General features: G+C 43.6%; 1 protein-coding gene across 2 annotated transcripts in view; it reads right to left on the bottom strand.

The window, feature by feature from the left end:
• UMODL1 (uromodulin like 1) overlaps positions 1-16,153 on the bottom strand; it is a 46,808-nt gene that overhangs the window by 16,382 nt on the left and 14,273 nt on the right. For both annotated transcript variants that reach the window (XM_015883145.3, XM_085548505.1), the window contains 7 exons: positions 15,508-15,627; positions 13,506-13,760; positions 12,988-13,100; positions 11,196-11,415; positions 8,270-8,407; positions 6,549-7,229; positions 4,164-4,276 (listed from right to left, as the gene is read on the bottom strand). In XM_015883145.3, coding sequence (XP_015738631.2) covers positions 4,164-4,276; positions 6,549-7,229; positions 8,270-8,407; positions 11,196-11,415; positions 12,988-13,100; positions 13,506-13,760; positions 15,508-15,627 — 1,640 coding nt within the window. The remainder of the gene's footprint in view (positions 1-4,163; positions 4,277-6,548; positions 7,230-8,269; positions 8,408-11,195; positions 11,416-12,987; positions 13,101-13,505; positions 13,761-15,507; positions 15,628-16,153) is intronic.

Genomic DNA, 16,153 nt, shown 5'->3' with positions numbered 1-16,153 from the left:
AGGACTGAACAGGACTCCCTTCCTACCTGCAGAAGTCCCCCAAGAGGACACAGAGAAGATACATAAACAGAGGCTTGCACACCTGTCTGTCTCCAGTACCCAACCACATTGTATGCAGAGTGCAGTGCACACCTGAAGGCCAGGTGCAAGGGTAGGCACAAACTGTGTCAATACCACCCATCAACACTGACTTATTCCATTAGGTTAGTCTAGGGGATGCTCATAGACCCCCTGTGTTTCATAACATCTTTTCCCCACATGTCTGGGAGGTCTTATTGCATCCTTTCTCACTTACAACTAAGAGGTGCAGCAAAAGAATGAGTGGGTCATCGCTTCCAAACCTGAATCAGGTGATCCTGAGCTGTCAGTATGATAATCATGCTTAGAAACTGCCAACAAAAGTGCAACAGTACACTGTCAGCTCACATCCCTGCTCTGCTTTAAGACCATCTTTTCAGGATACACCAGGCACTTCCTTCCCTTGCTCAGCTTCCTAGAGCATTAAGGGAGTGGGTGGGGGCTGTGCTGCGATCACCTCCAGCCCCTTCTTCCTCTATACATCTCCTGCAGGAAATAACTACAGCAGAAGGGCTGGAGCTCAGCCACAAATTCAGACAGAGCTTGTGTCAGTGGAGCAATGCTGAGGGCATAGGACGTGACTCCTGCCAGAGAAAGCCTAGCGAGAGTCAATGGGGCAGCTGTGGGAGCTGACAGGAGAATTGTCAGAATCCTCATTTCTCTCACACCTGTGAATATAGCCCATGTATTTTTTTCTTCCCCCCTCAGAACTGTCCCAGGTGACTATAGCTCCATGTATCAAGGCAGATGCATCTATACACTGTGTATTATCCAGCCAAGCAGACCAGGCTCCGAAGGCATTGCTGTAGCCCTTTTTTGAGTTGCTGGAATTAACATGCATTGTATGGAGCAAGCTCTCTGCTTGCACCCACAAAAGGGCTCCCACATACCAATAAGCCCCATGCAACAAAGCTTTCAGTGCCCCATGGGGCCTGCAGGCAGAGCTGGGAGGATGCAAAGGCTCACTGGGAAAGCCTGGGTAACTGCAAAATCCCTGTTCCCCTAGAACACAGAGCTTCAGGACACAGTTCCTTCTCCCTTTTTGCCCTTTCACAAGAATTTCATAGAATCATAAAGGTTGAAAAACCCACTAAGCTCACACAGTCCAACCACCAGCTCACCCTCACCATGCCCACTGCCCGTGTCCCTCAGTGCCACATCCACACAGCTCTGAAACACCTCCAGGGATGGTGACTGCAACTGTTTGGTTGGGTGCTTACTTTTTTGTTTGTTTGCTTCCGTCCTAATCCACGTTTTTTCCTTACTAGGGACTCAAAGCTCGAAAAGCATCGCTGTGATATTAATCTGTGCTTGTACTTAGCCACTAGGTGACACTGCAAAACCCCTTATTCAGAAGACTGCATGACTTCACTATGGGTACCGCACCCTGGGCTACCGACACAACAGTGAAGTAGGGCTGGAAAATACTGAACAGAGAGAACTTTTCAGAAGAAATCTCAGTTTCCCACACTAGAAAAAATGAAATATCATGTATTTGTTGTTGTTACTATTTCTGTAGCACACACAAAACACAGCAGTACCAAACCAGGAGAAATAGGTGTGCCAGAAGAGATCCCCAGGAGAGCAAGGCAACACCAGCAGAACAAATGCCAGCACCAAGGGAAGGAAATGAACCTGATAAAGTACAACAACTGCACTCTAATTGCAAAGATGCCTTAATCCCTGTATCAAACTTCATTCCACACTCAGATAGTTTTAAATGCAATTATTTTAAGTGCATTAAGCAACAAAGGCTGTGTCAGTTCCAAATGAGAGGTCACCTTGACAAGGCATTGCCAGTTATTAGTTTCACACTGTGTGTCAGACAGTGTTTAAGACACAAGAATTTGAACCAACCTTCTGCATTCAGGAATTTAATGCACATCAGTGAATGCATTCTCAATACAGACCTTTCGTGTTCCTTGTTCATTTTCTTGAGGGCAAGCCCTAGTTCTCATGATTTTCCTCTTGGCTGTAGCAAAGAAGACTAAAGCACTTTCTTACCCTTAACTACATTATTCTTCAGGCACAGTACAAGCAGGATGACAGAGCTAGTCTGGACAATGACAGTGCAGACTGTCGCATCAAGTTATCACCTAGCTCTCATCTATGCATTATTCAAAGAACAGCATTTCTTCTTGCTGTGCTGCCAGTTTAACCACGTGGCATTTAAGTGCTGGGGTAGCTCTACACAGAAGACCATTATACGTATTAAGGCTTATAAATCCTCTCAATTGTAGATGGCAGCTCCAAAGAGGAGTAAGTAAAATCTTCAGCAAAATTTATTTAACTGGAATTCAAGAGTGCTTTTAAAATCTCTGCAACTTTCCCTTCCTACTTTAAAAGAATCAATATCTGGCCCTTATAATCTGGCCAAGAAATACACTGAGCTTTTTTTCCTGAGCTTCCCTTACTTTGGTCTCTGGAAACACAACATTTGTAATAACACACTCATGGCAGGTTTTGACAAGTTCATAGAATCACAGCATCTCTAAGTTTGGAAAAGACCACCAGGATCATGTTGTTCAACCACTCATTTCCACCATGCCCAGTAACCCAGTCCCTCAGTATCACATCCACACAGTTCTTGAGCTCCACCACCAACCTGGGCAGCCTTTTCAGTATCTTACACCACTCTTTCTGAAAAGAAATTCTTCCTAATATCCAACCTGAGCCTCCTCTGAGGTTGTCAGAACTGTAGGCAGTGGCTCAGGGGCAGGTGGAATCATCACTAACACAGCTCACCTGTTGCTGGTCCACAGAACTGGACTGAGGGTGCCTTATAATTGCAAGTATTCTTTTTCCAACTGGAACTTTGAGAACTGAGTAAAACCCACACAAAAACCTGCTCTAGTTCCTTTATGTAATCATGGTACAGATTCTCCATACAAACTTGGATCCACGATTTGCTGGACTGAGGCATCTGAATGAGCAGCTCACAGAGAAAATACATTCATTTTAGCCTCTTTTAATAATCTGCTATTGCAAAATAACCTCAGGCAGCAAGTGATGCTAAATGGAAGTGAGGTCAGTGGAGAGCTGCTCCCTCTTCACTTTGCTAATCATGTCCCTTTCACTCTGTGGCTGCTTTTCTGATGTGACAGCTTGGGGCTGAAGCAACACAGAGAAAGCTGTGGTGTGCTAACACATCTGGAAAGGTGCAAACCAGTAACAACCAGTGGGAAACCTATATGATATCTGAGAAAACACCACGCACAGCTAAAGAGAGCGCACATTTTCCTCCTTAGAGTGTTCTCCAACTTCATGTTGGTCTGACCTCTGCCTGACTACCACGAGTTGCCAATGAGTGCCCTGCAGACAGCTGTGTTTGCTGTCAGACTCTGTCTGACCACAGTGAGAGGCTGAGGAGACCTCAGCAGTGTCTGAAGGGGCAAACAATGGTCAGTAATGGATCTATCATCACAGCTTCAGCCCTCTGAAAAAAAAAGAGAAAGGAGGCAATAAATCAGCCCAGCATAACCAGAGGTTTTCCAAGCATAGATGTGTTTGAGCAAACATCAGCAGGAACACACTTCTGATAAAATTAACCAAGAAATGATAAGAGCAATGCTGTCAGAAGCAATACACAGGCATTAACAGTGTGCTGAAGGAGGAGCTGACATCGCTGTGTGCTTTGATTTCCTGTGCTCTAATTAGAGGTGAGAGCAGAGGTGACTTCACAAGAAACCACACCCTTTGCAGATACAGGGCTAAAACAAAGGATGATAGGAAGGAACGTCAGCTTGTGACAAAGGGTAATAATGATCAAACCGTTCATTAATACAATGATGCACAAGGCAAGGTTAATGCAGCACTGTGCAAATATTCATTAACATTTCAGCATATCCCTGGAGGAAATAAATAAACCTGTATAACCAGACACAGGAAGCAGAAGAAACAGAGGCTCCAGAGAATCCCAGATCCTTGTCTCAGCCTAAAACACTGCTGCAGGCTCGCTCAATGGGAGTCAGATCTCAGAGGTGCATCTAGGGATGCAGATGTTATATATAACTTCCATGGGAAAAAGATCACACAAGTGGTTTCACTGAGACCAGTAGAAGGTCACATCCTTCTTAGCCACTTACTTCATCAACAAAGAGCTGTGCAAAGGTTAGATATTCCTCGCTGCTTGTATTGCTAAAGCTTGGTGAGTATTTCACATTTGTTATCTGCACCACTCCATTAAGTTTCTGGACAGCTGCAGAGTGAAAAAAGAAGACAATTTTATTACATATTCCATAGTTTGTTGACAGACTGAAGCATGCCTGGCCACATGGTGTACATGAAACTGCCAAAGACCAGCCCTTTAAAACATAGCCTTAATACAGGTGAACAGCAGCAGGGCCTACTTTTTCCAGCCTCTGGATGCCTCTCAAGAAGGACAGACCTCCCATAGGACTTGCAGCTGTCAGTTCTACCTCACATGCTCTGGGCCTTCTGAAATGTTTCTCTATGGCAATGCTTGGGCATTAAACTGCTCTTCCAACCTCAGCTCCTGTCTCAACTCCTTCTACTTGTAATGGGGACACAGCCCCTCCAGAGGGCAAACCCTTCCAAGTCCTTCCCTCCAGACTCAGAGGAAGGCTAGTCAGCTGTCTGGGATTAGACTTCAGCATTTTAAACGGTGTAAAATGAGATTAATCCAACAGAGTAAGCTTCTCATCTCTGAAGCTGTGTGTGCTGAATCACATTAAAATGGTCTCAAATGTTTTAGGTCCTTTTATGATAATGCCTTTTTTTTTTTTTTTTTTTTTTTTTGGCATTGTTACCACAGACACTGAAAGTGATCAGAGGCAGAAGAGAAAGCACTTCTGAAGACATGATTCATACCTCTAGCATGTTTTTATTAGCTGACCAGCTGCCTGATATCTCCCAATCCCATGACCATTGCCACCCAATTACCTCCACAGTGCCTTCTGTCTGCTAACAAATCACTCCTAGATTTAGCAAGTTCTAACACAATAATGTCATTTATGGGATTTATGGAATAGTTTTCACCAAAGACTCCAAGAATGTTTCCATCTAGCTAAGGATTCACCTTATAATTGTTTCTGAATCAAGTTACCAGTTTTACTTTCTGTTGTACCATCTTCCAGATCAGAGATGTTGCCACAAGGAGGAGCTCTATGTTAAACTTTACCAAATGTGGGGCTTTGCCCTCTCAATTTCCTGCCTCCAGCTGGTGAGACACTGCTGTGCTGTTCCTCTTGCTCCCCAGGGACAAGAAAGAAAATCAAAAAGGCTTAAGCAGTAAATGGAGCTTTTCAATTGAGGTCAATGTATTGTTGAATTCAAAATTATCCTTTCCCCCATTTGGCCAGCAAGCACCCAAACGAGTTACATGCCTGGCTCTGTTCCTTGGTCTTGCCAATGCTGGAAGCAAAGGATACAACATAAAGAAGAGTGAGGGCAAGAGAAGAAAAGAAGCACTGGCATGGATGCTGTCCAGGACAGCCAGACAGGAGATGGTGACTCTGTGGCACCAGTGATCAGGGCTGGTGATGTGCTGATGGCACAAGAGGAGTTGGAGAAGTAGCAGAGCTGACTTTGCATGGCCAAAAAACAGAGTTTCCAAGGAAAAAGGAACACAGAGAAACCAGAAGTGAGGCCAGGTCAATGGAGGCCTCCAGGAACAGGAGACTGTAAGGCAGGGGAAGAGAAAAGAACAGAGAAGTGTGGTTTGGGGTCAGGGAGACGTGGAAAGCATGGGGGAAAGAACAAGGTTAAGCTGAAACAAAACATAGGTGCTAGTGGCTAATGCACTAAAGAAAAAATATATTCAGTGATGAGCAGACATGGCAGTATCCCTATAGCAGAAACAAAAAACAAAACAAAACAAACAACAACAAAAAGCAATAATTTAAGGATCAAATCTGACTTCTAACTTTGAAATACGATTCAGCTCCAATCAACAGAAAAGCCCTCTAAAGAGATGCACTACATCTGCCCAGACTCAAGCAGATGAAGCCCTCCCCGCCAGCCCTTTTACTCTCAAGTACAGCTCTTGAAAAAATGGTTCACATGTTGTCACACAGCTCCTGGAAATCCCATGGAAGATTTGCAGGGCTATGCTTATTCCATGCTCCATGAAGAGTAACAGGAAGGCAGCACTGTGTGTCTCTGAGATTACTGTGGGCTGCTGCTATAGAGTACACAGTGGCTGAGCAAGTAGTGTATATTTCCATGAGCCACACTTAGAACACTGTATGATTTTTGCTTCATCTGCTTTGGGGAGAGGAAGTATAACATCAGTAAAGCTGTCACCTAAAAGTGAAATTATTTTGACAAATCAGTTTAGAAAAAAGTGCCAGCTCCTCCAAGGAAATAATTCTGACATAGACAAACTAATTTCAGCCACCTTTGCCCCAGATCACAGAGACAATTGTGCATCTTTTTGGTCTCTGGGTGAAGTTTTCCTTCTCATGCAGTCTCACTGCCATGCATGTGTACCCAGCTGGATGCATACTCACTGTGGTCCATGGCTGGGCTTGGAGTTGGGCTGGGAGCCAAGGAGAAGCCTGGCAGAGCTGGTGACCTCAGGGCTGTGGTTTGATTCTCAGCCCAAGAGCTGTTCTCTCTTTGTGTCACTGTGTGTGTGTTGAGAGTGGCACTGAGAATGGGAGCTCCTGCATCCCTTGTGGCTGGCAGAGCTGTGATGGGGCCATCCTGAGAGTGGACTTGAGGCTCTCCGAAAGCTGCATGACTTCCAGAGATACCAAAGGCTGTTTGGTTTGATGGCATTGGCAATGGAGAACTACGTTGCTCTCGCTTGTCTGTGCCAATGGATGCATTTGTGAGAGCAGCCAGTTGTTGCAGTGTACAAGAGGAAGACTCAGCCGATGAGCTCTGCTGTGATGGACTCATGGTGGTCTGCTGCTCTGCAGCCACAGCTGTGGGGCTACTGTCACTGGCCATGTGTAGTGTCAGGCTTTTATTCCAAGGGGCTGGAGGAGTGCTGGTGGTAGAATGGTGAGGGGGTGCTTGCCCCTCACCCAGGGGCAGTAGAGCAGGGCGGCGTGCAGTGGTGCTTGTCTCAGAGTCTGCAGTGATAGTGGGGAAGGCAGAGGCTGCAGAGCTTGCTTCGGGAGCAAGCTGTGTGCTGCTTGCTACTTCGAGGGCTGTTCTTTCAGTCAAGGGGCTCACGATCTCACCTGCAACACAACAGATGTAGCAGTGAAACCTCAAACTAGACAGACGTGTCAGAACAGGCTGAGTCTGACCTGGAAATAGGGCTGAGACCTCACAGCCACATGCAATAGCTTTACAGAAACATTGGATATTTGATAAGGGCACTGTAGCCCATGTGATTTTTGTGGCATTGAACTTGGCTTGTGCATACACAAATTTGAGTTGAGTCTCCTCTTTTGGTTTGCAGGCCATTGGTCAATGCAGGGGAAGAAATTAGCCACAGATACCAAAACAATATTTCTCTGCAGTCAGTCTTTAGGCTAATCAAGGAAGAGATCAGAGAGATTGCGTGCAAAGATACAAAGGCAGCTTCAAAAGAAATGCCTCCTATTGTATTATGGTGGCCCATGACTTCAGAGGAGGATGTTATGGAAAAGGCAAAGATGCTGAACCTTCCCACCAATATCCCATTACATGTTGTTGCTGTGTGACAGATGGCAGCAGAAGGGCAGTCTGACACAACTGTATCTGACAAGTTCGTATGAAGCAAAGGTGTGTCACTGAACTCCTACATGTGGAAAAAATGGCACCCACTGACATTCATTGATGCTTGCTGACCAAACAGTGAATGTGAGTACAGCAAGGGGTGGATGGTGAGTTTCAGCAGCAGTGACAGTACGTCATCTCTGCTGGTTCAGACTGTTATTGAGTATAACATGTGGGCTCTTGTTCACTGCTGGCAAAAATGAGAGCTTATGTCAGTGACTGAGTTGACAAACCGTATTCTGTAGCTGAGAATTTGCTCAATCAAATAGTGTTATTGTGCTCTTTGTGTATGTTGTTGTTTCTTGGAAATAAATAGAGGCATTACTTTCAGAACAACCAATGCACAAGGCCTACTTTCAAGTATAGAGAGGTTCTCCTTTGGCCAGAGACTCTAAAGGTGCGTCTCTATATATTTTTTGAGCTATATAAACAGTTGCATTAAAAGCACTGGCAGAAAATTACAACTTATTTCAACTTTCCATGGCAAAGGTAAATGACATGGTAGTCTTTGGCTCACCTTCACAGTTTCTTCCAGGCCGGGATGGATTTGTGTCCATGGTTGTCTTGCATCTGCAGAGGTATGAGCCCATTAGATTGATACAGTGTGCAAACACGGAGCAGTCATTGTCCATGGTAGAAGCACATTCATCCCAATCTGTAAGATCAAAATGAGAAGATCAGTCAGACCCCCCTGTGCACTGAACCAGAAATCATCACAAAAAGTCCTTTATTCAGTATTTGAATTTAAGAAAGTGATCTGTCATCTTCCTGACAGACAAGCTCTAAGTGATGAAGAACACTAACAATGTTGTTGTCCTGTCACATAAAATTCAACCTTTGTCCTTGTCCACTAAAAAATATTCTCTCCAGGTACTGATTTTTTTCAGACTTTTACTGTTGTTTTAGGATTAAACGCTTGCTCATAGTGTGTGTTTGTACCAGGGCTACCCCATAAGTATACAGTTCTGCATAGTACCCCTCCATTAGTAATGGATAGTTCTGTTATCACTAGCTGTCATGAGCTAGGATGGTAAACTGAGTCTGAATCCAAATCATTTTCTGCTTCAAATAAAAGGTAAATGCAAATAATAAGCGCTCTTTATCTCTTAAGAGAAGAAGTGCCAGGGGCAAAAACTCTTTTTATAAATAATTTATTTTCACAGGTAACACTAAACAAATGTGATTCCCTTTGGGATAATCTCAGAAAGAATGTCCTAGCTCATCAAGGCATCACTATGCTGTAAGGGTGTTCCTTAAGTCTAATTTCCACCACTCTGAATGCATTAGAAATGTTTCTTCCATGGGGCCACAGATCAGTTTTATGGCTGAGTGTCTTCACTCCTGAAGAGTTTTGTTCTGGAGTCTCATACTACCACTTGCACCCTGTTCCAGCACACAGGCAAAGAGTGAGTTAACAATTTGCATATGAATAATCTCAGTGAATTCCGTGTGACCACTCCCTGTGTGCACTCACTTATATACATATACATCCACTGCCTCTGAGCAGAGAGTGAAGGAGAGCAGAAAACTAGTCTGAGTGCCGTGTCTTGGGTTAAATACTTTTGATGAGAGGCTCGAATATTGTTTTGAACAATGTGTTATCATAAGTGCTTGTTCTGCAAACATGCAGAGATTAGTCACTGTGATTAATTCTCAGAAACAAAGGAAAGTCCCAGACTAGAAAGAGAAAGCACAGAGCCAGTGTGCATGCACATACAAGCGTGCATCTCTTTGATTGCACGCAGGCTTCCCCTCTCCTCCCAGTTAATATTTCAGTACTTTTCCCCTTCTTCTCCATTAGATAATTGGTGTATCCATGATTGTTTCCATTAGGTAATTCCATGTGACTGTGGCCAGCATCTGGCTATTAATTTACAGCTTGAGCCACTCAGGGGAAATGCAGGAGCAAGCAGGTCTGACTCAAACACCAGCAGTGGAAGTGCTCTCCCTTGTGACTTATTGTGCCATGAGGTAAATGCGACTCCTGATGGCTTCAGACACCACCGGAGAGATGCTCCAATGCTATTGCCAAGTAGCTTACATTCACTAGCTCCACTGGCTCTGAGGGTTTCCTTTCCCATTACTTAGCAGAGCTTTTTAAGCAGACTTCACTTCTGAAACCACATTCAACTACACATCAGGCCAAACACTGATATTGTCTCCTCTGTCCTCCACACTGCCATCACATGCACTTGTATACATGCACACACACAAACACACTTCCTGTACCTGCCATATTGTTTCACTTCTCTGGGAATTGGCTCCTGGTGCCACCCAGGACATGGTATTGCTATATTGACCTTGGGCCTGACTCCACACGTCCCCTTGTATTTCCTTGTCATGCCTCATACAACAGACAGCCTCTTCGGTGTCTCAATTAATCTTGTCAGGAAGTTTCATAATTGTATGAGACTACAAAGAAGGATGCAACAGCTCCACTCCCTGCAGTTGTGCTGTCCCTCCTGATTTTTCATCTTTGCGGTTCCAAAGCAAACTCCCTGCTCTGCCACTAAGCCAAGCACCTTAGCCATTAGGTGGCCAGGCTCCACAGAGGCCCAGGTGGCATTGCTCTACATATGCAAGAAGAACTTCTTCTCCACTCCTGCACACTGCCCAGGACACTCAGACTCTTAGGAGAATATTAATAGTGTTTGTAAAGGACGTTCATGCACATCTGCATCTTGCAATTCAGTCAGTTCCTGCTGGTGATGTGATATCTGTAGGCTTCAGGTGCAGTTTCTCTTTTTTCCTGTCCTCTCTAACCTCCATATGCTCCGCAACTCCAAAGGGAGTTTTCCCTAATCACAGCAAATAAGCTTTTAAGGGCTCAGTGCACTAAGAGAGAAGAATAGCCCATTCTGTTGACTTTGGCAACTCTTTGAGCTCTGTCTGGCTCTGCCAGCTGAGAAACCTGAAGGCAGAAACAAGTCTTTTATAGATAAAAATGGCGATTACTGAAGATCAAACAAAGGCCCAATTTAACTAAATTCCAGACATGTTTCTTCAGTCCTATTCACTGAGAGGACATTTGGGAATTTCTTCAGCTAGAGTTCCTAAACCCTGGGCCAATTACAACTCCACAGCCTTGCAGCGCAAAACTGTCTACAGGGCACAAGTATCTAAAGGCTACAAATACTTCAAAGTAATCCTTTCCTCACTTCAGGGAAAGGAAGATATGGCAAACTTCCCGCAGCTGACAAAGAGCAGAGAAGAAAGGAAAATCAATGGGGAAACCATGGGATCCTCTGCTCCTTAAGCATGGTGGGGGGCAGCGGTTCTTGCAGGTGCCTGAGGACAGCACATGCTCCTTCTTGGCTTTCCTTCCAACAAACCACGATTAGCTCTGCACACTTTGTCTCCCTATTTGCTTCATGCTGGTGATGCTGCACACAATCAAAATATCAACACTGTTCTGCTATTAACATAATAATAAAAATAATTACCTTCCACTGTAGAGTTCTGTTGATCCACCAAAAGTACAGAGCCATTGTACAGGTATGAAAGCACTGGGGCAAAGGTGGAGGCATCAACTGGAAACCCAGGATCCTGCACTGCAATTCTGAGTCTCACAATTATGCTCCCAGCTCGCAGGGATTCGATCTGCACTTTCAGTTTCCCAGATTCATATAAAGCAGAAATGTTGGGTGGAAAGGAATTCCTAATCTGAGTAGAGATAGAGAAGCATTGGCAGTTAGAAACTCAGCAGCAATAGCTGCCTTTTGAAACTGAGCTATGGTGGTACCATTTCTAAAGACTTACATTCCTAAACATTAACAGGAAATATGGTAAAAAGAAAAGTTTCTAAGTGTTTCAGTTATTATTTAGGTACACAGAAGTGTGGATCTCCTTGATGCACTCTTGAAAATGATATATATCTTACCTCTTATCTTACAAACCAAATCCTGTTCTGGTTCAAATAAGCAGAATTCTTTACAAGGTAAGCTTGTATGCATTACACCCATCAAGTTAGCTCTGCAGGCCACAAGAGCTCTCATGTCCCAAGCCTCTCCTATATTCAGCTATACAAAAAAATGAGGGAGAACTCCCAGGATCTTCATTTCGGTGATTTTGGCATCTGACAGCTACAGTCCCTCAGGCAATATACAGGTAGATTTTGGCACTTAGCACAGGCCAGGGGCTGTTCCCAGTAGGCAGTCTGAATGTGAGCATCGTATACTGGAAGACCCAACTGTACAGATGTAGGCTGAGTGTGTGCTTGAGCTTTTTATTCCTGTCTCCAGCTCAAAACATGCCTTTAAATACGCAAAGCAGCACAATAAATCAACCCAGCTTTGGTCTCATTCAGCCAGTTTGCTCAAAAAAAAAGTCCTACAAACAAGCTATTTAAGTGGTCCACATTCAGATCTGGGTAAAGATACAAAATAAATAAATAATTAAAAGAGGAGAGAGGAAAAGAGAAGGGGATAGTGTGCTCCCAGTGTAGAAAAAACAACACAGACATTATTCCCTTTCCTCCCCAACTGCACAATTCTGATTATGTCTGTGTCAGCCTCAGAAGAGATTCACTGAAAAATAATCCTCCTGCGCAACAAAAGTGAGCGCTATGGAAAATAAAACCACATCAAGAGGTTAGGCTTGAAATGTCTCGAGTAAACACCTCTTCTGGACTGTCTTTGGAAATACAGTTCCACTGTTGATGTGCTTTTTTTCCCCCTCAGATTTATACTGACATATGTTTATGGTTTGGGAAGCTGAGAACTGGAAACAGAGCTGATGACTGAGACCTCCTTGGTGGCCGACTATACTTGAGCATTGAAAATGGCTGCATGTTCTCATATAGTGAATGGAGCTGGAGAAGAAAGCCTGACTAGGTCACTTTTCCATAAAGAAACCTTTGCAAGCAGCTCAGCGCTTAGTGAGATGACAGCACTGAAACCAACGCCAACACTGTCATTTTAATAATCCATTAAAAAGCCTCAAGTTAATTTAGTGAGAGTTTACTGCCAGAGATCCAAGAAAAGGAGTCCCTGTGGCATGCCTGGATTTTTAATTCCTTTACTCTTCTGTAAGGGAAAATTCTTGTCTCCATTGCTAATAAGACCAAGGACTTGATCTCTTTCATCAGTTGGATTTTGTGTTAATTACAAAGAAAGGTCATAGGAAAAAATACTATGGTTTCCAAGGGTTATTTCAGCTGGGCACAAAATCCTCCATTACCTTAAATAAATTCTAAACTGAAGAAAAATATTTTACCTGGAAATATTTTAACATTACCTCCATAAGCAACAGCCTAGAAAATTCTTCATATGCCGAGCTGCTGGGATCGTGGAGATCTTCAGTGAAGTTGTAGTTGAGAATCCTCATAGTAACACCAAATATCTGAGCATCTGTAGCGCACAACATCAAAACACACAAGAACAAATGAGAAGAGAAAATGATTCAGGCAAAATGGATGCACTCAGACCAAAATATGAAATGCAGAGTCCACAAGAACATGGAGCAGCACACCTGATTTGGGCATGGACTGAGTAAAATAATTAAATCTGGAAGTGAATTTCAGGCATTTTTTAGTCCCAAATGTATACCTGAATGGGGAGGTGTTAAGAGAAATATAGCTGGATTAAAAAATACTGGCATTCAAAAGAAGTTCACTTGCCTCTTTATTTTTTGTTTGCTTTTGTTGGAAGGTGAAAGAGTTTGGGAATGAACCAAGAAAATAAAGCCAATATTCTGCTATACCTCCCCATGCACTTACATCAGGCCCATAAAGATATATTTAAGGATCTATTTACCTGTTTTAACATTTTGATGGGAGAGGATGGATTTTCCACAGCTTTCATAGCTGATCTCTACTGAATACATCACACCTGCTTCCAGTCCAGATACACCCATTTTCACTTCATCTGTTTTCATGTTTTTTACAACCTCCTTGTCCTTGAATACTTGGACTTGGAAAGTATGGTTTACAGTAGATGTGACTTGCCAGGACATTTCAAAGCTGTTGCTGGTAACACCGAAGATTCGATGGTTTGTAATTGCAGGGGGATCTATCCCAGGAAGAATCAACACATCAAAAATGACATTTAATCTTTAAAACACTGCTATCCTAAATCCATTATACACGAGCACTTTGACAGTCAATAGGGGAAGCTCCTCTTTACATCATGTCAGGACAGATTTTGTCCCTTTCACAGTACAAAGTTCACTCATCCATGAACCATCCCACTAGAGTGGTTAATTGCTGGATATTTATTGCTTTTATTTCCCTTAACCATACGTATTTGTGTTGAATCAATAGTAACACTAATAATCAGGCACATTGCTGCAGGTTACAAAAGAAGAAACAAGTCTGTAAGAGTAAATCTGTGTACTCTACATGAGTTTACATCTGCTTTGCTTGTCATTTAAATCATCAAAATGCACCTCCTCAGGCAAAGGCTGCCTTGATTTTTTGCCTGGAAAAACACCACAGACTGCAGCTTTTACAAGCTGTGAGTGAAGTGGGGGCATGCATTTCACCTGTTTATGTCATGCTAGTCCAATGCCATCACTGTCATGTCAATGGGAAAAGACAGGGCCCTTCAGAGGTGACTCCTCTCCTTGAAGTAGTAGGAGGTATCTAAATGGGGCAGGACAAACTGCCCTCTGGCAGAGCCCTTCCACCCCACAAACAAGAGGGAGAGCTGAGATGACAGTGTTAGACTGAACATGTTTCCCATAAACAGCTGGGGTCAGGTTGGTCAAACATCAGCCCACATGTTAAACCAGAGACAACAATGTGCTGCTGCCACAGCATCTATTCCTTCATGCTAATGGTTACCTTAAGGAAAATGGGTTGCTTTCTTCAGCTATTACAGAGGGACATCATTGTTGCCAGGTCTCTGAGGGGCTGCCAAAAACCCACAAGGTGATACCTCCCTCCTCTAGAGGGACTTCAATCAAACTTCTTTAGCTACATCTCAGATCAGAAGCTGCAGAGATGAAGATCAAGAAAACCTGGCCTTTCTCTGTGAATTAGGCAAAGAACTACTGACAGCTATTTCCTCCCACAAGAAGAACAGGATGTTGTTAAAAAAAATATTGTGACCACTGTCATTTGAAAGGATCCAAGTCACTGATATAAAGATAAATTATTCAGGCCTTGTTTCCATCACAGTCCCCCAGACGGCCATAATGCATAGCAGGGAGTATTCACAAAGGCTAACTTCAATGTAATGTGGATGTGGAGAGTTTCCCTGACTCATGTCTCCCACCATCTCCACAGACTGTGTCCCACTGTCTTTGGCCAGAAGGAGCTCCTGCACTGTCAGCAAAGCAAGCACCTCCATCCTGCATCCAGGATAAGCTCAGGACATGCATTCAGTAGGGCCCAGGAATAAGTGGTACCAGCCTTCTACTGCCTTTGCTGCTATGCTTCCTCATTCTGCAGGATTTGGGTTACCCAGACCAAGTCCCATGATGGGTCCTGCAATTAGCTTGCCAAATATCAATGGCTCAGTGAGCTCAGTGAGCTCAGCACATGGTCACCTCCTCTTCCAGGAGGTAAATCCCCCTAAGAAGTCATGAGGTTAATAGTGGGGCTTCCCAGGAGTCAGTTCATAGCACCACAGCTCCTGATCTGTATCTCCCACTCAGGGATCCTTTCTCATTCTTTCTCTTTAGGAGGAGATTCACTCCAAACCTACAACCATTTTGTGAACACCCTCCTGTGACTCAACCAGCTCCAGGAAAAAGAGATCACAGAGTGCCTGAGTTAAAGCAAAGCAATATTCATTCAAATCCAGAGTCACTTACAGCATTCAGCATCGGTAGATTGGTTAGTCATGGAAAAGAGACTTGAATTACTTATAGGTGGAGAGCTACTGCTGACGTTAATGGTATCCAACTCTGAGCTTGGAGTGGATGCTGCCATGCCTAAGAGAGAAACAGCATTATCAAAGGGTTAAAGCATTCCTAACAAAGCAAATCCAAAGTAATATATTTTGCATTTCCAGCAACTGAAAATCAACATTAAAAGTATTACAAATAGAAATTAAAATATTTTCATATCATGTAAGGATAGATCAATACATTATCTTAATTTTTGAAAGGATTGCAAAATTGTTTTCTAACTAAATCGTTGGATCTGCAAATGCTTACTTATTCCATTATCTTTTAGCCTGTTAGAAGGCCAATTGGTGTGTGTCTGTGCATGCCTATGTAATTTTCCGGAAAGAATTATTTCTCACGTTGCCCAACTCCAGCTGCTTCCAGCAGAAGACTCAGCAACAGAGCAGCAGCTGAAGATGGGGTTGTACCATGCTAGAGTCCAGGCTGCGGTCACATAAAATGGGAAAGAGACTTCAAGTACAAGCAAAGTCACTAACCATAGCTGCCTGTGGCACTGGGCAGGTGTACTGACAATGAGTGACACGCTGTGAGGGCCTGAAGCCAGACACTT

The sequence above is a fragment of the Coturnix japonica genome, chromosome 1 (assembly GCF_054131305.1).
Source record: "Coturnix japonica strain WE chromosome 1, WE-NBRP24, whole genome shotgun sequence".
NCBI lineage: Eukaryota > Metazoa > Chordata > Aves > Galliformes > Phasianidae > Coturnix > Coturnix japonica.
The sequence above is the reverse complement of the archived record's forward strand: the minus strand, read 5'-3'. Positions and strand labels throughout refer to the sequence as shown.